This window comes from Lynx canadensis, chromosome D1 (assembly GCF_007474595.2).
Source record: "Lynx canadensis isolate LIC74 chromosome D1, mLynCan4.pri.v2, whole genome shotgun sequence".
NCBI lineage: Eukaryota > Metazoa > Chordata > Mammalia > Carnivora > Felidae > Lynx > Lynx canadensis.
This window is the reverse complement of record NC_044312.2, coordinates 101017236-101043473: the sequence shown is the minus strand read 5'-3', so window position 1 is coordinate 101043473 and position 26238 is coordinate 101017236. Positions and strand designations below refer to the sequence as shown.

General features: G+C 37.3%; 2 protein-coding genes across 2 annotated transcripts; both read left to right on the top strand.

Annotated features, from left to right (window-relative positions):
* The first annotated feature begins 7665 nt into the window (after positions 1 to 7665).
* On the top strand, positions 7666 to 8595 carry LOC115525505 (olfactory receptor 4C46-like). Its single transcript, XM_030332724.1, has one exon. It carries the CDS (start codon positions 7666 to 7668, stop codon positions 8593 to 8595), a length of 930 nt encoding a protein of 309 aa, XP_030188584.1.
* Positions 8596 to 23154: 14559 nt separating this feature from the next.
* Positions 23155 to 24087, top strand: LOC115525680 (olfactory receptor 4C11). Its single transcript, XM_030332967.1, has one exon. The coding sequence runs from the start codon at positions 23155 to 23157 to the stop codon at positions 24085 to 24087; it is 933 nt and encodes a 310-aa protein (XP_030188827.1).
* The last annotated feature ends 2151 nt before the right edge of the window (positions 24088 to 26238 follow it).

Genomic DNA, 26238 nt, shown 5'->3' with positions numbered 1-26238 from the left:
CTCTATTACCCAGCAATTTCACTATTAAGTGTTTACCCAAAGGATACAAAAATATGAATTCAAAGGTGTATATACATCCCAATGTTTATAGTAGCTTCAACAACAATATCCAAACTATGGAGAGGGCCCAAATGTCCATAAATTGCTGAGTGGATAAAGAAAATGTGAGACTTGTAATTGTATATATACATACAATGGATGTATGGAATATTAGTCAGCCATCAAAAGGAATTGAATATTGCCATTTGCAATGATGAGGATGGAACTAGAGAGTACTATGCTAAGAACAATAAGACAATCAGAGAAAGACAGATAGCACATGATTTCACTCACATGTGGAATTGAAATAAAACAAATGAACACATGGGAAGGTAAGGGGAAAAAGGACAGAGGGAAACAAATCACAAGAAGTTCTTAGCGATAGAGAACAACCTGAGGGTTGACAGAAGGAGGTAAGTGGGAGTGGGGTTAGATGCATGATGGGTATTAAGGAGGGCCCTTGTTGTGGTGAGCACTGGATGTTGTATCTAAGTGATGAATCACTGAATTCTATTCCCGAAGACAATATTGTACTGTATGCTCACTAAATAAAGTTTAAGTTAAAAATAAATAAATAAATAAATAAATAAATAAAATTTTTAAAATATTTTTTTTTAATTTTTTTTTCAACGTTTATTTTTATTTTTGGGACAGAGAGAGACAGAGCATGAACGGGGGAGGGGCAGAGAGAGAGGGAGACACAGAATCGGAAACAGGCTCCAGGCTCTGAGCCATCAGCCCAGAGCCCGACGCGGGGCTCGAACTCACGGACCGCGAGATCGTGACCTGGCTGAAGTCGGACGCTTAACCGACTGCGCCACCCAGGCGCCCCTAAAATATTTTTACTAGAGAAATTAGATTTAAAAAATAAATGAAAGGCATCTTATTGAGAAAGGAAAAAATAAAGAAGTTTCAAAACATTTTTTCTCTTTTTATTTATTTTTTTAATATGAAATTTATTGTCAAATTGGTTTCCATACAACACCCAGTGCTCATCCAAACAGGTGCCCTCCTCAATGCGCATTACCCACTTTCCCCGTCTCTCATGGTTTGCCTCCTTCCCTCTCTGTTTTTTCCCCCTTCCCTCCCCCATGGTCTTCTGTTAAGTTTTTCAGGATCCACATAGGAGTGAAAACACGGAATCTGTCCTTCTCTGTATGACTTATTTCACTTAGCATAACACTCTCTAGTTCCATCCACATTGCTACAAAAGGCCATATTTCATTCTTTCTCATTGCCACGTAGTATTCCATTATGTATATAAACCACAATTTCTTTATCCATTCATCAGTTGGTGGGCATTTATGCTCTTTCCATAAACATTTTTGAAAGAAATTAAAGAAGCCCTATAATAAAAAAAATCTCATATTCATGGATTAGTATAATTAAGATAGCAATACGTCTCAAAGTGATCTACAGATTTAGTGGAATTTCTATCAAAATATCAATAACCCTGTTGGTAGAAAGAGAAAGTTGACCCTAAAATTCTCCATAATTTGTCTCAGAAATAGAGGAAAGAATACTAAACACATCATTTTATGAAGCGGCATCGTCTAAAGGTCCTCACATTACAAGAAAGAAAATGGCAAATAAATATCTTTTACAAACATACGCACAAAGATTTTAAACAACATACTAACAAATGAAATCGATCATTTTTTAAAAATAATAATTTACTGTGACCAAGTAGAGTTTCTGCCAGGAATAAAACATTCAACATTCAAAAATCAATCAATGATTTTCACTGAATTACTAGAAAAAAAGGAGAAGAAACACACGACCCTTTTAATAGATGCATATAAAGTGACAAATTCCAGCTTAGGTTTATGATCTTTTAAAAAATCTTTAAACAAATAAAGAATAAAGAGGAACTTGCTCAACCTGATAAAAGCATCTGCATAAAACCCACAACTTACATCCTACTTTATGGTGAGTACTAAGATTGGAAGCGACAGTCTTCCCAATCCCCATTTCATTTCTGCATTGTACCTTAGGCTCCACCCCTTGCAATAAGGCAAGGAAAAGAAATAAAGGACTCACAGATTAGAAAGAAAAATATTGAAACTGTAAAAATTTATGTATGTGCAGATGACACAATTGTATAAGTGGAAAATGTTAAGGCTCTACAAAAAAAAAATCTAATAGATCTGATCAGTTAATTTAGCAAGGTTACCAAATACAATGCTTGATCCAAAAGATCAAGTGTATTTTTATAATAACAACAATTAGAAATTAAAATTACAAATAAAATGCTATATAAAATCCTACTAGAATCATGACATTTGAAAATTACATTTTCAAAATATATTCAAGACCCGTATAGGAAACTCAGAAGACACTACTAATGTGTGAAAGTAAATACATAAATAAATAAATAAACAAACAAACAATGATAATGGATTCAAAGACTTGATATATTTACTACATTAATTTCATAATTTCAATAGAATTCCAGTAAACTCCCGACAGAATGCTTGGAAAAACTGGCAATCCTATCCTGAAATTGTATTCTATTGTATAGAAATATACAATAATAAAGGAATCTGGAATAACAAATCAATCTCAATAAAAAGAACACAGGTAGAGAGCTGATTCTGTCTAAATAAAAAAAAAGGCCTTATTAAGCTCCTGTAAACAACATTGTGGTATTGATATATACACATATAGATCCTTGAAGCAAAATACACTGTCCATAAATACACCTCAATGGGTGAATTTTTTACAAAAGTATTAAGTAATTTAGTGAGGGAAAGAACAGACTCTTTTTTTTTTTCCAAAAAAAAACTATGCTGGGTCAATTGGATATCCATCTGAGAAAAAACCAACCTCCACTACTACCTCCCACCACACACAAATATTAACTCAAAAGGAGTCAGAGATCTAGGTGTGGAAGGCTAAACACATAAAAATACTAGAAAACTTATTTTTAGCCTTGGAGTAGATCAATACTTATTAAGTATCACACGATAAGCACTATAAGAAAAACTGAAAGTTGAAACATTAATATTTTAACTCTTCTACTGGTCAGATGTTATCTTATTAAAAATGAAAAGGCGAGGCGCCTGGTGGCTCAGTCCGTTGAGTGTCCGACTTCGGCTCAGGTCATGATCTCACAGCTTCTGAGTTCGAGCCCCACGTCGAGCTCTGTGCTGACAGCTCGGAGCCTGGAGCCTGCTTCGGGTTTTGTGTCTCCCTCTCTCTCTGCCCCTAACCCACTCGCATCTGTCTCTGTCTCTCTCAAAAATAAATATTATGGGGCGCCTGGGTGGCGCAGTCGGTTAAGCCTCCGACTTCAGCCAGGTCACGATCTCGCGGTCCGGGTCAGGATCTCGGGGTCCGTGAGTTCGAGCCCCGCGTCAGGCTCTGGGCTGATGGCTCGGAGCCTGGAGCCTGTTTCCGATTCTGTGTCTCCCTCTCTCTCTGCCCCTCCCCCGTTCATGCTCTGTCTCTCTCTGTCCCAAAAAAATAAATAAAAAAAAAAAAAAGTTGAAAAAAAAATAAATAAATATTAAAAATTTTTTTTAAATGAAAAGGCAATCCATGGACTAGGAGAAAACTATATAAATATATTATGTATAAATATTTTACATTATGTACAACTTATATGCATGGCATTATATATAAGTTATATATAAATATATATATAATTTTTAATATATAATTTATAGTCAAGTTGGCTAACATACAGTATATACAATGTGCTCTTGGTTTCAGGTGTGGATTCCATGATCCATCGCTTACATACACCACCCAGCGCTCATCCCAACATGTGCCCTCCTCAATGCCCATCACCCATTTTCCCCTCTCCTGCCCCCCCCATCAGCCCTCAGTTTGTTCTCTGTATTTAAGAGTCTCTTATGGGAAGGAGGCAAACTATAAATATATATTTTATATTTATTACATATATATATGAATAGGTATGAAGAAAGATCTATATCTAGAATGTATAAAGAATTTTTATAGTCATAAAAAGCCTACAACTGCCATTTTTAAATTGTACAAAGGAGTTGAAGATAAATTTTTTTAAAAATACACAAATGGTCAATAATATGAAAAAAAATGCTCAACCTCATTAGTCATCAGGGAAAGCAAATTAAAACCACAATAATATAACACTACAAACCTCCTAGACTGACTAAAAGGAAAATAATTAACAATAGCAAGTGACAAGAATGTGGAACAATTCTGGTGGTTAAAATTAGAACTTTCTGCCTGTGTTTTGATATCACTCCACAATTTTAATGTTGCCTAGTATTCCTTACTGACCAGACCATAAATCCCAGCGATTACTAACTGGGAGACTTAGAATTTCTGTTTACTTTCCATAGCCCTCTGATGAATATGACCAACAACTTTTGGAGTCAAGTTCTTTCATGGCTGCCATTCCATTGACTTTATGCCCTCACTGCTCTAGCACTCAAGCAATCAGGAACAGGTTTACAGAAAAGTGTTAATATTGTTAAGAAGGCAGAAGTTCTGTCTGTGACACAGGTCAACAGATTAACTCCATCACAGGTCCCCACTCTGGAATTATGTCATTTTCCTATTCCCATGACATCCAGCTTTCTTGGAAAGCTGGATTCACATAGAGAAAGGGAATTCTCGTAAGTTCAGGTTCCAAACACAGGGAATGCAATTCCCTATTCAAAATCGGACATTTCTCAAACATGTCTCTTCAGCATACCTACTTCTAAGACAAAGCCTTTCTGTCAGAGGGGATAATTAATTCCAGAGAGAGAAAGCAGCAGTTAAAAGACAAGGTCCTTGAGCCTTTATGGAAACCTCTTTAAATATCCATGCAGTGCAAGGTGAAAATATTTTGGAGAAGTTACATCTTCAGAGCAAGTTTCATTATGGTAGGAATGATTCATTTGAAAGTGTTTCCTCCACACTTCTTACCTCTTGCCTCTAGGACCAGAGCCATCTGTAGGTCATTTCTCCACAGTGTGTCAAAAGAATTCACTCTAAATTTAAATCCCAGGCTTTCTATGAACAATTTTGGGCTTTAGGCTAGAAGGAAAGATTTGGACTAATAGAAACACTTTCTGCACAGCTATTGATTTGTTACTGAATTACCTAAGTAGTCTCAGTCTGAGTGTGCCATAACTTTCATAGTGTAAGTTTCTTACCCAAGAAGAGGTCAGTTAGAAGATGGGATTATTTCTGAAAACCCCCAAACATCATTAAGATCATCTAAGAGTACAAGGTAAGTTTTTCAACAGCGTTGAAGCATCTTAAAGAGGGTTACCTTCTCTATATAGTAATCACTATGTTTCAACACTTTTAAGTATAGTAATATTTTATCCTCTCCCAAGTTCTTCAGAAGATAGTTGATAAGTGTCATTGGCCTAATTTGGCAAATGAACAATCTGAGGCTCATAGAGATTATGAAATGTTGTAGGACCCAGCTCTCTGATCAACCAGGCACTTGGTATTGCACGAGACCTCTCCCTTAACATCCAAGACAAATCATGAGCATGAAAATCAAATGTAAATACACTCCAAACACAGAAAAGACATACATATGAGTAATACATGAAATAGATCATCCGTCATTTAGCCCAAGCATGAACAGGGACAGCCCTTCCTTAGATTAACTGCTACAGATAATGTGGGTCTCTGTGCCTTCCTGAAAAGTAAAATTAGAGATTAATCTTCCTGAGCTTGTTGCATGGTCAAATGTTTTTCTGTATTTTGCTCAAAATGCCAACTCTCCCTATCTCCTAGGTGCAGGCACAGTCACAAAAATTGGTGTAAGTTTTTTGTGTGCCCACAGTAATGTGGTGGCTATGTTCATGTATGTTTCCTCAATCAATTCTCATAACACCCAGGACATGGATATTATCATTCTCACTCTATACCTGAGGAAACAAGGATGTAGGGTGCCAAGAAATGTTCCTGGGATAAAAGAAGTTGCAAGTGGAAAAGGCAAGATTCCAATATGGTCTCTCTAGTTCTACAACCAATACATTACACTTAACAACTGTGGTAGTCATTTTCAACATTTAGCAGAGTCTGGGGACCCATGCTTGCAAGCAGATTGGGAAGGGAGGAAATGGGGCTGTGGAAGAGGCCAAGGTCAAAGGGATATTCAATGAAAGCAGCACCACATTTTTGTTAATATTTAGTGATTCTGATGTATTTAGTGATTTTGATGTGTTGATACTTGGTGATCATGTGTGTGTGTGTGTGTGTGTGTGTGTGTGTGTCTGTTGATGAAATTACTTCATGAACACTTGCTTCTGAAGTGGTATTAAAGTCATTATAATTATTATGGTCATATCAAAAAGAGATAACGAGTTCAGCATTGTTTGTAATAACATAACAATGTAGGGAATGGATTAAAATTTTGGAAGAAAAAAGTCAACAAGTATAATGTGATATAATGTTGGCTCTGCCCTTTATTCTCTGCTTGATCTTGGACAGGACCCTTAACTTCTCTATATTGTATTGCCTACTGTATACAGTAAGTATAAAATAATAGTGGTAATCATATATATATATATATATATATATATATATATATAGTTTGTTTTTTAGAGAAAGAAAGAGAGAGAGCACTAGCAGTAGAGGGTGAGAGAGGGGAACTCAAGCAAGGCTTCCCGTGGAACCTGACACGGGGCTGGATCTCACAACTGCGAGACCATGACCTGAGATGGAACCAAGGGCTCTGCTTAACGAATTGAGCCATCAAGGTGCTCTATCATCTCATGGGTTTGTAGTGACGATGAAACAACCACATTTCTGCAAAACCAGAACACAACAAGTATCCAGAGATATAGTATCATTTTAGTTAATAGTATCATTATTATTACTGTAACATCAGTCTCTGAGATTGTTTCTACATTTGCAAAATGGATGAAATAATGTAAATCACACAGGTTACTACTATGCCATGCATATAGCAATAAATCATTAAAAATATACTTATTATCTATTATAATATTACTGGCATTTGGTAACGTGCATTATCAATTACTTTATAGTAACTCCTAGAGCCCTTTATAATATTCTCTTAAGAAATACCCTGTTACACTTTTTGTCAACTATTATAAATAGTTTGGATATGGGGCTTTCTTTCTTGGACTTCCATCCCCTTACTGACCCTCAGCCGACTTCATCCAAGACGCACAAAGGTCTTTACGAGAGTTGTATCCAAGATTCACCCTTCCTCCAACTCCTCTTCGCCCTCTCATTCATATTCTCAATTACCTTCCATGGTTCTCCATTTCCTAAGGATAAAGGAAAAATTCCTAGCGTTGCATTCATAGCCTTTGGATCCATTTCTTACCACTTTTTTCACACTTAGCTGCAATATGACAACTTCAAGATAGGCCTTAAGTCTTCTCAGATGAGGAGGTGTACACAGATGATCTCCTGCCTGTGTGTTTGCAAAGTTTTTCATGTCAATGCTCTTAACAGAATCTTCACCCAGGAGATAATTTAAGTAATAGTCAAGAACTCAGATCTTACTTTCTATCTCGAACAAACCTCGTGAGAATCCACAACTCTACAGAATCTAGGCATTTGTTATTTACTAGATGAAGAGCCTCAATAAATTCAAGGTTGCATTAATCAAAAAAGCTTTTTCTTTTCAGGTAATGTAATCAACCATAATATGAAATAATGGAGAATAGGAACAACGTGACGGAGTTTGTTCTACTGGGACTCACAGAGAATCCAAAGATGCAGAAAATCATATTTGTTATGTTTTTGGTCATCTACATCATCTCTGTGGTAGGAAATGGGCTCACCGTGGTCACTATCACTGCCAGCCCATTATTGGGGTCCCCCATGTACTTTTTCTTGGCCTATCTCTCCTTCATTGATGCCTGCTATTCCTCTGTCAACACCCCTACACTGATTGTAGATTCACTCCGTGAGAAGAAGACCATCCTATTCAATGTATGTATTACCCAAATCTTTGGGGAACATTTCTTTGGAGGTGCTGATGTCATCCTGCTTACGGTGATGGCCTATGACCGCTATGTGGCCATCTGCAAGCCATTGCACTACACGACCATCATGAATCGGCGGGTGTGTGGCCTGTTAATGGGAGTGGTGTGGGTGGGAGGCTTTCTTCATGCAACCATACAGATCCTCTTTATCATCCCATTACCCTTCTGTGGCCCTAACGTCATAGACCACTTTATGTGTGATCTGAACCCTTTACTCAATCTTGCCTGCACTGATACCCACACTCTAGGGCTCTTCGTTGCTGCCAACAGTGGATTCATCTGTCTGTTAAACTTCCTCCTCTTGATGGTCTCCTATGTGGTCATTCTGCGCTCCCTAAGGAACCACAGCTTGGAGGCAAGGCGCAAAGCCCTCTCCACCTGTGCCTCCCACATCACAGTGGTCATCTTATTCTTTGTGCCCTGCATATTTGTGTACATGAGACCCGCAGCTACTTTATCTATTGACAAAGCAGTGGCAGTGTTCTACACTACGATAACTCCCATGTTAAATCCCTTAATCTATACCTTGAGAAATGACCAGATGAAAAATGCCATTAGGAAATTGTGTAATAGGAAAGATATTTCAGGGGAAAAATAAATATGCGTAAAGCACAACATTGATTCAATGGAAGCAAGGATCGAAAAGACATTTCGGATGATCTCAGCAAGGAATACCTATAAGATATAGAAGAAAAAAAATGACTGGTATGAATCATAGATTCTGCATTGAAAAGAGCAGAAATGGGTGCAAGAAAAAGACAAAAAACTAACCCAGGATCACTCTTTGCATATTTGAACAACTCTACCAAATTGGGGCTTAGTTTTCCTAGCTTCATTCATGTATATGGATTCATAAGCTTTCATTCTAATTAAGAAATTAAAAATTTAATTCTAATGTAAAATTATATTGGTATTGAGCATCAATCTCTAGGACAATCCAAAGAAATAGGCACTGTTATTATCCCCACTTTATAGGTGAGGAAACGGAAGGGGGAAGTATCAAAGTAGGTATATGAGAGTCATTAATCAGAAGCTACCTGATTTATAAGACCATGCTCTTACACGCTCTGATACAGCACCAGGCAAAGATGATAGAAAGATAATTATAATAGCTACCATGAACTAAAGGCTATGCCGGATGCCACATATATAATATATAATATGTAAAATATGGTATATGTACACATGTCATATTATTATATACACATATTATATATCATAATTATATATAATTATTTATACTATTGTATATGATATTTATATTAATTCATTAACTATAACTAAATTCTAAGAACTTTTCATTAATAACTCAATTTTATAGAAAACTATAACATAGTTTATGATAATTAGTTCACTGTAATATTGTGGTATGTACCCATTTAACCTCTAAGAGCTAAGTGAAGAATATTATGCCATGTGTCCAAATTTCCTCGTAGACTTCAGAATCATTTTGTATTGTTCACGTCACCCATCTTATGCTGATAAGCCATAGAAAATGCAATGACTCAAATAAAAGAATATTGTAATGTCAGACTGGAATTTTTATTTTTTAATATACATTTATACTCCATAAAGTACTTATCTGATAACTCAGAATACCTTCTACAAGTAGAATAATGTATAGTGCGTGATAAATAGTGAATAAAAAATAAAAGTATAAAAGAAGGTGAACAAAGTCAATAAAACGTAGAGAAAAAAATACTGGTGGGTAGGGAATTTTTTTTCCTCCTTTTATCTGATTCCGACTCAGAATTCTGGCTAGATCTCTTAGAGAAACCACAATTTGTTTTTTACTTCTGCTTAAACTGGGTAATGAGAAAAAATTGAACCTGAGATGCTCAGTGTGAGAATAGCTTACCTTGATATTCCCCCTGCTCTCAGCAAGATTTCATCATCTTATGAATGTGAGCTGTTTCTGTTATTTTTCTCTGTCAGTTAGATTACTTTTTGGTAACATTTCATTATGAAAAGGTGTTTTTAAACATACGTGGTCCCCCTACACAGAAAACAACTTCAGGATAAATATATCCCATTTATTCCTTCCATCCCTCCCTCATTAATCAACAGACATTTTTCTTGAGCCCAAAGAATAGATCAGACAGATTGATAGTTGCTGGGGCTTCAGTGGTGAATAGAGAGGAACCCGGGTCTTTCTTCACAGAGCTTAGGATCCACTGAGAGGCACCCGGAGGGGAGCAGAAAATGATGACACCGTGTTATAAATGGTAAGATAGTGGCAGCACAGGATGCTATGAAAGCATGTTGGAGGGACACACGACAAAGACTCAGGGGTTCAGGAAAGTTCCCAAGATGAAAGGACATAAAAAATGAAACTTCAAGCTTGAAACCAGGTTTGCAGAATGAACATGTATGCATCAGGGGGAGTGGCAGCATTCCTACCAGAGAGAATGTATAACCAGGGCCAGAGGGTGAAAATCAGTGTGCATGTGGTTGTTAATTCATCTGTTCATTCAACAATTGTTTATTGAGCTCTCACCACGTGCCAGGTGATGTGCTGGACAATGAGCTTAAAAATGGTCAGCAGTGTGACATGAACCTGGATAGACAGGAACAGGGAAGATGAAGACTGGTCTCAGAATCATGTTCAATCTTACCGCTAAATACCACAGGGCAAATACGGAAAGAGCTTTTAAGCCAGTGAGTGATGCACTTTAATATGAGTTTGAGATAACTATATGGGTTGTCAGTGTAGGAGGTATAATCCACGAGGAGCATATTACACTCCAAAATAACAACTTGAGTTTTCCAATTTTTAAAGACATAAATCTGTGGAATACATGTGGGAATGGATACTAAAAATACAGGATAGGGGCTCTTGGGTGGCTCAGTGGGGAAGCATCCAACACTTGATTTTGGCTAAGGTGACCCAGGGTCGTGGAATCCAGCCCCGCGCTGGACCCCATGCTGGGCTCCACACTGGGTGTGAGGCTTACTTAGGGTTCTCTCTCTCTCTCTCTCTCTCTCTCTCTCTCTCTCATTCTGCCTCTCTCCTCTGCTCCCACTCTTTCAAAAAAAAAAAGGATAGGATAATCATGGGAGAAACAAAATTCAATGAAGCCAAATTTATTTGTTTGTTTGTTTATAGAGAGAGCAGTAGAGGGAGAGAGAGAATCTTAAGCAGGCTCCACACCCAGCACAGAGCCCCACTCAGGACAATACACAGGACTTGATCTCACAAACTGTGAGATCATGACCTGAGCCAAAATCAAGAGCTGGATGTTTAACTGACTGAGCCACCCAGGCACTCCAAACCAAATTCATCGATATGGGTTCACTAAGTAGAGATTCTTTATTTATTTATTTATTTATTTATTTATTTATGTTTTTATTTATTTTTGAGAGAGAGAAAGAGAGACCAAGCACTAGCGGGGAAGGGGCAGAGACAGGGAGACACAGAATTCGAAGCAGGCTCCAGGCTCTGAGCTGACAGCAGACAGCCCGATGCGGGGCTCAAACCCATGAACCGTAAGATCATGACCCGAGCTGAAGTCGGACTCTCAACCAACTGAGCCACCCAGGCACCCCGAGATTCTTCATTTAATGTTGCAGCTGGGGGACTGAGGAAAAGTTAACAGCTTTTCAGCTTGTTAGCTAAAACATGAACCAAAGGTAAGCAAATTAGAAACCCACACCTGCTTTGGTTTAATGTGGAGGGAGAGATTTAAGGGTATAAAAAAGGGGCGTCTGGGTGGCTCAGTCAGTTAAGGGTCTGACTTGATATCGGTTCAGGTCATGATCCCGCATTTCATGAAATCAAGACCCAAGTGGGGCTCTGAGCTGACTGTGCAGACCCTGCTTGGGGTTCTCTCTCTCCCATTCTCTCTGCCCCACCCCATGCTCTCTCTCTCTCTCAAAATAAAATAAAGGTATAGGGAAATTGTAGGGTTAGAATGGATTTGTCATTTAAGATACTTAACCATCCTGGGAGTGTCCAGAAGATACATCTTTGATCATGACCATAAGAAATAAATTTGTCAGGTGAGTGCCAGCACCCTTGAAAAGCTCTGCAACACTGCTTTCTGTAGGCCAAAACTCTCGTGGGAGCTAGGGTCACTGAACTGGGAAATTCCAGTGCAGTGGGAGTTATGTGATCCCAGGTAACAGTGGCCAAGTGGTAACACTCAACCTTTTTATTTTTTTTTTAATTTTTAAAATTTATTTATTTATTTATTTATTTATTCCAAGAGAGACACAGAGAGAGCATGAGAGAGAGAGGAGCAGAGACAGGGAGAGACCGAATCTCAAACACGCTCCATGCTGCCAGCACAGAGCCCAATACGGGGCTCAAACTCACGAACTGTGAGGTCATGACGTGAGCCGAGATCAAAACTTGGATGCTTAACTGACCGAACCATCCAGGTGCCCCAATACTCAGCCTCCTTAAAGGCAAGGTGGGTGTGCTCCCCATAAACGACAGCGGAATCAAAATAGCAGTCAGAATAATCAATACAAGCCAACTTAAAGTGTTCACTAGGTCATGATGGTGTTCCTAGAAGCGAAATCGAGAGGAAGCCTATTCAAGTCTTACTTGATCCGTGTTAGCAAAAAAAGTTCTAGGTTAAGTAAACAAAAGTGTAACTTAATCATACAGACAGAGATTCATGGTCTGGCAATCAATTTCCAGACCGGAACCAGTTTATAGACTCAAAATTCCTTGAATCAAGGGGAGATTGGATCCCTTGCAGAAGAACCCCAGGACATTGCCAAAAATGTGTGTGTGTGTGTGTGTGTGTGTATACACTTTTTTTGCAAAAAATGTATATATTAATCCTTCCCTCAGTCTTCTCCAATAGGGGCCTATGGTCTTTTATTAACCTAATTGTGCACTGGATAAAAGGAATAAGCAGACCTATTTTATTATTGTTGTTAACTGCTTATTGTGCCTAATTTATAAATTAAACTTTGTCACAGGTATGTATGTATAGAAAAAAACATGTATGTATAGGGTTCAGTACTATCCAGTTCCAGGCATCCACTGGGGATCTTGAAACATATTCCCCCAAAATAAAGAGACTGCTGTATATGTGATCTGACCCAAGCAGGAACCGAAGGCAAAATTACATGAAAAAAATGGCCAAATGTTACGGTCCCCACTTTTGCAACAATGCCTTCTCTCTCCCAGCCTACACCCAAGGCCTTATGGGGGGGGGGGGGGCAGGGAGTTCACTGTGATCAATTGACAGAAGGATAAAAGACTTGGGCCTATACAGATAATTGGGCTATTAGATAATTCGACTTGGGCTATTATACAGATAATTCTGCAGCAATATGTGGGCATAGCTCAAAAGTGAATAGATGCAGCACTACAGCCCCATTACGGAAAATCCCTAAAGGTCAATGGCATAGGGAAATTATTTCAGTGAGTAGAATTTCAAGCAGTGTACCTGGTTCTTCACTTTCATGGGAGGAGAAATGGTCAGATGTGCAATGTATACTTATTTATGTGTTTTAGCCAATGGTTTGGCTAAATGGGCAGGGACTTATAAGAAACATTATTGGAAAATTGGTAACAAGAAAATTTGAAGAAGAGGCATGATTACATACCATTATGAATGAGTAAAAACACATGAAGATATTTATGTCCCTTGTGAATGCTCACCAAACACTGACCAGCAAGGGAGGATTTTTAATAATCAAGTGGATGGGATGACCCATTTTGTGGATACCAGTCAGCCTCTTTCCCCAGCCACTCCCATCATCTCCCAATGGGCTCATGAACAAAGTGGCCATGGTGGCAGGGATGGAGGTTATATATGAGCTCAACAATATAGACTTCTACCCACCAAAGCTAGCCTGGCCATGACCACTGATAAGTGTCCACCAGCAACAAAAACAACATTGAGTCTTCAATATGGCACCATTACTCAGCATGATCAGCCTGGTTTCAGGTTGATTACACTGGATTGCTTCCATCATGGAAGGGTAATAATTTGTTCTTACTGGGATAGGCACTTGTTTGGATATGTATTTGCCTTCCCTGCATGCAATGCTTCTGCCACAACTACCATCCATGCACTTAAAGAAATTTTTATCCACCATCATAGTTTTAGATACAGCATTGCTTCTTATCCGTGATTTCACTTCACAGCAAATGAAGTGTCACAATGGACTCATGTTCATGGAATTCACTGGTCTTGCCATATTTGCCATTATCTTGAGGCAATTGTCCTGATAAAATGGTGGGATGACCCTTTACAGAATTAGTTATAGTACCAGCTGGGTGGCAATACCTTGCAGGGATGGAACAAGAGTCTTCAGTTCTCTGGAAGGCCGTGTGTGTTCTGAATCAGCACCCATTATATGCTGCTGTTCCTCCCATAGCCAGGTCCTGTAATCAAAGGATAGAAATGGGAGAGGCAGCACATATTGTTATCCTTAGTGATTCACTAGCAAAAATTTTGCTTCCTTTTTATAATGCCATTTTTGTATTTCTTAGTTTCTATCACAGTATTTAACTTACTGAATATCAAGAAGAAAATAGTCACCCCAAAACTCTACCTTCCCTTCTTGTGGAGAGTTTAGTGCATTTTCAGTTGTATGCAGGACAGTTGTATAATGTTAGGTGGAATTGTGACCTTGTGTTGTATTTATTTAGAGATTAAGTATGGCTTAAGGTGATATGTATAGGTGCTAGGTTGATAAACAATGGACTTGTGTTGGCTAATTTTATACGTTAACTTGCCTGGGTCACAAGGTGCACAAATATTTTTTTGACTATTGCTTTGTGTCATGAGTATGAGGTTTTTCTGGCTGGGATTAACACTTGAATTGATAGACTGAATAAAGCAGATTGCTCTCACTGATGTAGGGTCCTCATCCAACCAAATGAAGACCTGAAAATTACAAATGGCTGATCTCCCCTGAGTAAGAGGGAAGTTTCCTGCCCATGAGCCTTTGAACTGAACCATTATCTCTTCCTGTCTCATGGCTGGCACACTGACACATTACTCTTCCTCATTCTACAGCAGCCTTCTGCCGCTGGACCCTAACTGGGACATCAGTTCTTACTGGTTTATAGAAGTTTCTGGTCTTTAGGCTCAGAATGGGACATTGGCTGTACAGCTTTTGCACTTTCTAGCCTCCATATACACAAAAGCCAATTCTTGATAATAAATCTCTTCACATGTATGTGTGTGTGTGCGTGTGTGTGTGTGTGTGTGTGTGTGTGTGTATACTCTGAAAGATACCACATTTTTTCATGGATCAGGAGATTCAATAATTGTTTAGATGTCGATAATATCTAAAACAATACATATTTAATATAACCCCTATAAAACCTCAATGATAATTTTACAGGTAGAGAAAACTCAGTTGAAAGGTTCATATGGAACCTCAAGTGATCTTTAGCTTAAAAAAATTCTTGAGAAGAGAAAGCTGTATGTCTCACATCTCCTGATTTTAAAGCTTATTATAAAGCTATAATAATCAAAACAGTGTGGTACTGGCATAAAGACAGGCACATAGACAAATGGAATCAATTTGAGAGCCCAGAAATATACCATCACAAATATGGTGAAAAGACAAGGGTGCCAAGATCATCCAAGGGGAAAAAGAGTTTTTTCAACAAACGGTTTTGGAAAAACTAGATATTCATGTGGTAAAGAATGAAGGTTGACCTTTAATATATACCATATGCAAAATAAACTCAAAATGGATCAAGACCTAAATATAAGAGCTAAAACTATAAAGTGTTTAGAAGAAAATATAAATGAAAAAAAAAGCTTCAGGACCTTAGCTTACACATTAAGTTCTTGAATATGACACCAAAACACAGGCCCAGAAGAAATCAATTAATTAATTAAACTGCCTCAAAATTAAACATTTCTACATATCAAAGGTCAATATCAACAGAGTAAAACAGCAACTCGTGGAATTCTGACACCTCAGTATCAACAAAGGACTTGAATAAATATTTCTCAAAACATATCTCTATGCAAATGGGCAAAGAGCATGTGAAAAGATACTCAGCATCAGTAAGCACTTGTGTACACACTGTTCATAAGAATATAAAAATTGTGGGGCGCCTGGGTGGCTCAGGTCATGATCTCACAGCTCGTGAGTTCAAGCCCCACGTTGGGCTCTGTGCTGACAGCTCGGAGCCTGGAACCTGCTTTGGATTCTGCTTTGGATCCTTCTGTCTCTGCCCCTGACCCACTCACATTCTGCCTCTGTCTCTCTCAAAAATAAATAAACATTAAGCAAATTAAAAAAAATGGATATAAAAATGGTGCAGCCACTGTGAATCACACTATGACTTTCTTCAGAAAGTTAAAAATAGACTGACCATGTGATCCAGGATTTCTACTTCTGGGTTATAGCAGAAGAATTGAAAGTGGGGACTGGAAGAGATATTTGTACACTCATGTCCATTGCAGCATTATTCATGATAGCCAAAATATGGAAGCAGCCCAAGTGTCCATCAACGTATGAATAAATAAAATGTGGCATACATCCAATGCAATGTTACCCAGCATTGAAAAGGAAGAAATTTCTGAGCCATGCTAAAACACAGATAAACTTTGATGATGTTTTAAATGAAATAAGCTGTTTATTTTTAATAAACTTTATATTTTATAACAGGTTTACATTTACACGGGAATTGTGGAAATGATACAGAGAATTCCCATATACCGTGCACTCAGTTTCTCCTGTTGTCATCTTACATAGTATGGTACATTTGTCACAACTAATTCACTTGATGTGAACACATGATTTTTAACTAATATCCATCCTTTATTCGGGGTACAGTAAAACCTTGGCTTGTGAGCATAATTCATTCCCAGGAACATGCTTATAACCCAAAGCACTTGTATATCAAAGCAAATTTCCCCATAAGAAATAATGGAAACTCAGATGATTCATTCCACAAACCAAAAAATATCCTTATAAAAATGATTACGATACTGTAATATAGTACCAAATAATAAAGAAAATACAACATATAAGAAAAATAAACAAATTAACCTGCACTCACCTTAGAAAATCTTCGTGGCTGGTGTGAGGGTAATAAGAGAGTGGAGAATTATTACACGGAATGACTTTCACTATCAGTAACAAAACCATTGCTATCTATTGGCTCAATGGAATCTTCTTCTGCATCTTTTGCTAGCATGGATGTTAACTGTAGTACAATATTAATAAGCACTTGTCATATACTGTATTTGCTATAACTGTCAAAAAGACAGCAGAGGAAAGGGTCTGTATCTGCAGGCAGCCTGACCTGGAAGGAAGCAAAGGATTCCTCAGCTTACTCTTGTATGGAAAAGCAAAGGACTGTCCATAGATGCTTTGAAGCGATAAAAAATACACTAGTTCCAGTTGTGGGCACCTTCCAACCTCCTGAAAAATCACTGATTTCTACCAAACCCCATGGCCTGAGACCAAGCATCTGAGCATAGGAGATGATCACCCACAATCCCACAGTGAGAGACAGAGAGAGAGAGAGAAGAACCATTGGCTCAGTTGTGATCATGTGATGTTAGGCATGATGTAGTACTTGTATTGCAAGACATCGCTCGTTTATCAAGTTAAAATTTTATTAGAAATATTTGCTTGTCTTGCAGAACACTCACAGAACAAGTTACTCGCAATCCAAGGTTTTACCGTACTTTGTTTTTATTTTTTTTTTATTTTTTTTTATTTTTATTTTTTTATATATATGAAATTTATTGACAAATTGGTTTCCATACAACACCCAGTGCTCATCCCAAAAGGTGCCCTCCTCAATACCCATCACCCACCCTCCCCTCCCTCCCACCCCCAATCAACCCTCAGTTTGTTCTCAGTTTTTAACAGTCTCTTATGCTTTGGCTCTCTCCCACTCTAACCTCTTTTTTTTTTCTTCCTTCCCCTCCCCCATGGGTTCCTGTTAAGTTTCTCAGGATCCACATAAGAGTGAAACCATATGGTATCTGTTCACCAAAAAAAGAAAGAAAGAAAGAAAGAAAGAAAGAAAGAAAGAAAGAAAGAAAGAAAAGTTAAGCATGCACTTATCATGATCAGCACTGAGGAAGGTGTAGAACTGTTGAATCGTTGTATTACACACCTGAAACTAATATATAATAAAGTATGAAACTGTGTGTTAGTTATACTTGAAATCAATAAATAAGAGAACAGTTGGAGGAACTGTCACTGTCTGGAAGTGCTGAAGAAGACATTGACAATGGAGTGTAAGGTGGCATGCTGGATGGGGTTCTGGAGAAGAAAAATGGCATTAGTTAAAAACAGATACCTAATGATACCTAATGCCATTTTTCTTCTCCAGAACCCCATCCAGCATGCCACCTTACACTCCATTGTCAATGTCTTCTTCAGCACTTCCAGACAGTGACAGTTCCTCCAACTGTTCTCTTATTTATTGATTTCAAGTATAACTAACACACAGTTTCATACTTTATTATATATTAGTTTCAGGTGTGTAATACAACGATTCAACAGTTCTACACCTTCCTCAGTGCTGATCATGATAAGTGCATGCTTAACTTTTCTTTCTTTCTTTCTTTCTTTCTTTCTTTCTTTCTTTTTTTTTTTTTTTTTTTTTTTGGTGAACTTGACGTTTTGAGAACTAGCCAGACATTTTATATAAAAACTTTCATTTGGGGTTTGTCTGATATTTTACTCAAGATTAGACTGGTGTTGTGGGTTATGGGGAGAGAGGTCACAGAGGAAAAGTGCCATGTTCATCACTTCGTACAAGTGAGTATATACTTTCAATGGGACTCATCACTGTTGATGTTAACCTTGATCACCTAGTTGAGCTCGTGTTTGTCACATTTCTTCTCCTTATAAATTTACCTCCCCACCCTGCCCCATTCCACAATGTGCCTTTTGGAAGGATTGAGAGTTATCCTATGACTCTTTGAGCACAGGGTACCTACATAATCATTAGGAATTCTTTTTTATGGGAGATTTGTCTATTACCCCCTATTTATTAGCTATTTATTTCATTGCTACATCAATATGAACTCATGCATTTGTAATACTATGAGTTATATTTCAATTCAGTGTCATTTATTTTGTTGCTCAATTTTTTTTCCTGCTTTTGGCACTAGGGGCTATCTCAGTTTGCTCCTGTGTCCCCTTGGCATATTGTCATCACAGCGTGAGTGTACGTGTGTGTGCATTAGCACTTTCTTACTTTCTAGCATTACAAGGTATTCCAGTTCATCTTGTACATTCCCCACCCCATACCTAGAATCAGCCATTTCTTTAACAAGTCCCAATTCATTTTCTTGGATAATGGAATCAGGAACCACGTCTTGGACACTGGATTATAGATAATATTTTTTCTTATTCCAATCAAAAGATGACATTTATGATTCAAATAAACAGCTTTAACTGCAAGAATATATCACCTTTTTTCTCATAATCTAATTATATTAAATATTAAGTTCTTTATCACATCTAGTTCATGCTTCTTAATTAAAAGGGAAGGGACACTTTAGGGAATGACCTTCCCCAGACTCTATCATCATTAATATTTAAATACTACCATAGGAAAAGGAAAAGAGAAGCATTTCCCAGTCAAAATTCCGTGTGACCGTGGATTTCAGAAAGTGTGGGATAAATCGGAGACCAATTTTGTCTTCTAGCATGCAGGTAAGAACCTGAGTCTTAGTGACATTGAAGAGATCCTGGTTCCAGATAATCAGACAGAACTTTAGAAACAATTTTTTTTGTTCTTTTTAATTCTCATTTGAGTAAAGAGTGGCCAAATTGCCTTGTGAAGAAAACAGAACAACTGAACGTCCTAACCTTTACATAAGCTCTTATCAAAACCAGTAAGATTTGTGTTGGGAATTAACTTAGTTGTATTTAATACCCAGGGAAAATTAATCTGATCAATGCCACAGTATGCATCTAATACATAAAAGCCATTTGTGGGAAGGAAAGAAAGTTTGGTGAATTTTCTGGAAGTACTTTACAATCTAAACTGAGAAGATGGAAATAAAATAAATGCACAGCAGCTCCTGACATAGAGATAGTCAATTGGAAATAACATTTTTTGAGTGTTCCAGTAAATGCTCCATGGAGATGATGGCTTTATTTTGGATGGAGTAGGCTTCCCTTTTCAGTGGTAACTGAGTATTGAATAGGACCAAATACTATTGGGTTGTATCAGTAGGAAATTCTCTTAATTATTCCATTCACTCAAAGAATACTTATATTAACTAGATACATTTTTTCTAGGTGCTTAAATCCAGAAGTGAACAGATAAAAATAACCTACCTTATGTTGCTTCATTCTAATGTAAGTCACTCTTATACCTATTTTTATGTGAACTATACAAATGTTTCAGTCTCTATCAGGTAGATGATAGATAGATGATAGATAGATGATAGAGGATGATGATAGATATATACATATATAGATGATAGATAATGGATGATGATGATGATGATGATGATATAGATAGATGATAAATAAGTAGATGATATATAGATAGATACATGATTGATAGATATAGATATAGATAGATGATAGATGATATAGATGGATGGATAGATAGATAGACAGACATAGGTATAGAGAGGATAGATAGATGATAGATAGATGATAGATAGATAGATAGATAGATAATATATAGGTGTTTTTTTTATAATACTTAATCGTTAGAAACCACAAACAAGTTTTTATTACTGTTTGCTGAAGTGTTTGACCAGGAGCATATCTGGCAATCTCCTAAGACTTCAGGAGCACATGTAGCGAATGGCAGTGTGGTGGTACATGATGGGGTAAAGAGCCTTAAGTCCAAAACTGTCCCTATAGCCAAATCACCCTCTTACTGAGACTCCTCAATCTTACTCTAGCTCTAAGAATCTTGCTGTTCCCACAGCCTACATCAGAAGACAGTGTTATGAATGAGTCATATGTCAATGTGAATAACAAACCATCTACTAAGGTGTTTAAAATCTTTATTTTTAATGCAACATGATTATAACATATTCTCACTCACCAAAGACAATATTTTAAAAGGAAGGTCATCCCCCTAACTGTGTTACCAAGAATGCAATTTCCCCACCCTGAGGCCACATATATTATGCTATTTGGTACTCTCTCAAATACAATTAGTTGATATGAGTCTATGCGTGTGTGATATTGTTAATAAAAATATTACTGTCCTCAGCAGACAGTCCTGAACTCTTTTACTTTACAGCATATTTTAGAAATCATTGCATATTGTGTTGACAATTTCATTTTTTATCAGCGATTGCATAAAATACCATTCCCTGATTCATTTGGCTCCATTGTGAGGGGCATTGAAGTTGTTTCTTACTGTTTGCCAACATGGAAAAGGCTGCTATGATTATCTTTGTACCCATGAGTGGGATTATCTGCAGCAAACAGAATCACCAGACCTATGTGTAGGTGCAGTTGAAATTAGCATCCATGTTGAAAATCACTCCCTGAGAGATTGCACCCACTTAAACTCCTACCAAAAATGTGTGGGGTTGATTGTTTCCCATATCATTTTCAGCACTGTTTGTTAAAAGACATTCATCAAAAAGGTCATTTTGTTAATCTGATAGTTGAAAAGATATATAACTGGAATTTAAATTTGAATGTATTTAACTATGAGTGACATTGAGTATCTTTTCCCTTGCTTAATTATTTTTAATAAGAAGAGTTCCTTTTGAAATCAGCTCTTTTGCCCATTATTCATTTGTGCTGTGTTTTTAAAGATTGACCTCTGAAACCCATTTATATTTGAGAAAACTATGCTTTGTCCCGAATATATGTTGTAAATATACTTAAACGATTTGGCACCTTCTAATTACCTTTTAATTGTGCTACTATTTGGAAGATATATGTGATGAGAATAAAAAAGGATTTTTCCATTGTTTGGTATATATAAGGAAATATTTGTTTCCTTCCTGTGTCTATCTTCTCTTACTGAAGTCTGGGTATGGGACACTCAAGAATATAGATTCCAAGAATTCTTTTGAAAAGTTTCAACTATGATTTGGAGCTTCCTTAGCTAATTTTCCAAATCCCTGGTGCTTAAGATAACATGACATTTGAAAAAATATTTTGATTTATGCCAAATGTTCTCTATTTATCCTTAATTTCATTCTCAATCTCTCCTGTGTCTCAAGAAAATTGGGCAGCCTGAGTGACTAAGTCGGTTAAGTGTCTGACTCTTGATCTCGACTCAGGTCATGATTTCACACTTCGTGAGTTTGAGCCCTGCGTCCTGCTCTGCACTGACAGCACAGAGCCTGCTTGGGATTCTGTCTCTCCCTTTCTCTTTGCCCGCCCCCCCCCACCTCAAAATAAGTTTAAAAAAAACTTTAAAAAATAATAATTAAAAAAAAGAATGTATGATAAAAGACCCATAAAAATTCTGAATGAAGGGACAACATAATATAGTATAATTATTGTATAACTGTAAAAGTACAAAGTTTAATGATAGATACCAAATTTAGAACTGTAAGCAACTAGAAATTATTGAGTGGTAAAGTAACAGGAAATAAATTTAGTCAAGGTAACAGATTAAAATAAGTTTCACAATTGAGTGGACCAATTGATTGAATGATCACTGTTAAGACTCTCTCTCTCTCTCTCTCTCTCTCTCTCTCTCTCCTCTCTCTCTCTCTCTCTCTCTCTCTCTGTGTGTGTGTGTGTGTGTGTGTGTGTGTTTAGGTTTTTGTTAAGGAAAACACTCTCAGTGTTTCTACATCATTCCTTCAATGTTCAGAATGTTTACTAGAAGAGACTTTATAACTGAACTACCAGGTTCAAGTAATAGGAAAGTACAGCATGTAAATCATGCATGAGTTGTCTCCATTTTGCAACATTCTATTCTCATAGGTCCTTGTTGTAAAGTAAAGAAAGACATTCAGCTCAAAAAGATACCCTCTCATAACAAATCCCCTAAATTAATGTTTATTATGCCTGAAGAATCAGGTACTCTTTCATTATCGACATATTTCATCATTTCCATAAGTAGTCAGGTGAATAGATTGTGAATATTGTGATTTCCACTTTATTCAAAAGAAAACGAGGGATTACCCATTGGTAAGTGAACCTTCCATGATCAAGCATATAGATTTGACCTCCAAATGGAGAATTCATTTCATACTTTTTTCTTTGCAGATCATTTCTAAACTGCGCTTTCTCCAGTTTGCCTGAAATTATGCAGCAAAATAACAGCGTAACTGAGTTTATACTATTAGGATTGACCCAAGATCCTATGAGACAGAAAGTGGTATTTGTAATCTTCTTCATTTTTTATGTGGGAACTGTGGTAGGGAATTTGCTTATTATTGTGACCATCAAGTCCAGCCGGACACTTGAGAGCCCCATGTACTTTTTCCTATTTTATTTGTCACTTGCTGATTCCTGTTTTTCAACTTCCACAGCCCCCAGACTAATTGTGGATGCACTCTCTGCAAAAAAAATCATCTCTTACAATGAGTGTATGACTCAAGTCTTTTCACTACATTTATTTGGCTGCATGGAGATCTTTGTCCTCATCCTCATGGCCGTTGATCGCTACGTGGCCATCTGTAAGCCCTTACGTTACCCAACCATCATGAGCCGGCAGGTCTGCACCATCCTGATTGTTCTTGCATGGATAGGGTCTTTTATACATTCTATAGCCCAGATTATCCTGGCCTTGAGATTGCCTTTCTGTGGACCCAATTTGATTGATCATTACTGCTGTGATTTGCAGCCCTTGCTGAAACTTGCTTGCATGGACACTTACGTGATCAACACGCTGTTGGTGTCTAACAGTGGGGCCATTTGCTCAAGCAGTTTTGTGATACTGATGATCTCATACATTGTCATCTTGCATTCGCTGAGAAACCACAGCGCAGAAGGGAGGAAAAAAGCTCTCTCTACTTGCACTTCCCACATCATTGTAGTAGTCTTATTCTTTGGTCCATGTATATTTATTTATACACGCCCCCCAACCACTTTCCCCATGGATAAGTTGGTGGCCGTATTTTATACTATTGGGACACCATTTCTCAACCCACTCATCTACACACTGAGAAATGTAGAAGTGAAAAATGCCATGAGAAAGCTATGGCATCTCAAAATTACCTCAGAAAACAAAAAATGAATCAAGGGTTTTGGCTGATTATTTAATCTGTACAGATAGCAAAGCTGATAGTGTATGTTCCGACTTCCCCAGTGCTCTCTAATATAATCCATCTGATTTCCTTACTTTATTCAGTGCTTCTGCCCACAAGCTAGTAGCTTCTTTCATATTGCCATCCTGGTTCTTTCTTTTCCTGAGAGCTCAATTCTAACATTGCCGATTGTGAAATATTCCCCACATCTCAGTCTACACTTTGGTTTGATAAGAAAAAAGATATTGACACAATCACAACTGTTCAAACAGTGAGCATCCATAAAGTATAGCCTGTTCTCTATGACCTGTAATTCTGACTATAGCACATTTCAGATAGGATATCCTGTTTTGTCTTGAACACTTTCAGAGCAAAGAAATTAACTTTGTGTGTCAAGAAGTTCTTTAAATTCTATCATTAGTTTCACTTTTAAAAGTTCCACGTTAGTGAACCAAAGCCAAATATATATATATATATATATATATAATTTTTCTTGTTATTTTTTGACTATTAAGATAACGGAGGCATTACGTGTGAGATTTTTTAAATGTAGTGTTACAAAGGCCTTGAGATATTCTGCTAGTTTGTATGATTGGTATATAGGAATTACAACAAGAGAAATCTATAACTCTAAGAGGGAAAGAAGTAAAATAATATATGTTGTCAAGATGGAATAAATATTTCAAAATACACAAGAGATACAACATATTTTTTGAGATTGAAGTACAGAAAGGTAGAGCCTAGCTTAAAGGAAAAAAATGGATGATATTATTTCATTTAAAGTTGTATTGTGTCAATGGAATAAAAGAAAGTATCAGAGGCATTCAGAAATACTCACTAGACTTGTCTCTAGTTAATAGAGGTAGAGAGAACCCACTTTTGCAGCAGGAAGCCTCTTTAATTCTCTATTTGTTCTTCCCTAGTAAAGGAGTAGTATGGATTCTCAAGTTAGGACTGCCAATAGAATTTCGATGCCCATAGTGGGCAGAGCAGATTAGCAGATGTGCCTTGATTACTTGCATGCCAAAGTTTATATCATGAAGCTTTAAGATTCATTGATTACAGAGAATACAATAATTCAAAGGGATACATGCACCCCAAATTTTATAGCAGCATTATCTTCAATAACCAAACTATGGAAACAACCCAATTGTCCATCGACCGATGAATGGGTAAAGAAGATCTGGTACACATACACAACGGACTACTATTCAGCCATCAAAAAGAATGAAATCTTGCCATTTGCAAAAACATGAATGAAACTAGAGAGTATTATGCTAAGTGAAATAGGTCAGTCAGAGAAAGAGAAATACCATGACTTCACTCATATGTAGAATTTAAGAAATAAAGCAAACCAGTATGGGGGGGAAAGAGAGAGAGAGAGACAGAAGAAAAAAAAAGAAAAAGAAAAAAAAAGAAACAGACTCTTTATAGAGAACAGAGTGATGGTTATTAGAGGGGAGGTCAGTGGAGGGAATGTCAATGGGTAAAATAGGTGATGGGGATTCAGGAGGGCACTTGTTGTGATGAGCGCTGAGTGCTGTATAGAAGTGTTGAATCACTATATTGTCCACCTGAAACTAATACCATGCTGTATGTTAAATAACTGGAATTTAAATAAAAACTTTAAAAAACAAACAAATAATACAATTCGTTGATTTCAGTGTATTAAAGTATATCACATCCTTGGTAACTATTACAAGATTCCATTTTATTTTGGGGGCACCTGGGAGGCTTAGTTGGTTGAGCATCCAACTCTTGATTTCAGCTCAGGTCATGATAACACGGTTCGTGGGCTGAACCTCACCTTGGGCTCTGTGTTGACTGTACAGAGCCTGCTTGGGACTCTCTCTCTCTCTCTGCCCTTCCCCACTTGCGCTTTCTCTCCTCTCTCTCTCTCTCTCTCTCAAAATAAATACATAAACTTAAAAAAATTCCGTTTCACTTTTAACGCTGTTCATTATTTAACTGGGAACCCTTTCCAACACTAATATTTTATTCCTGTCAAAGATTATTTTAAAACAAATTCAGTAAAATAACAAGTTTTCAGTGTTCTCACTGCTTTTTGCTTTCTGGGATATTATGAAGCTTCATGACTGCACTAGTGGTCCCAAAATTGGCATGTTGACATACAAAGATTA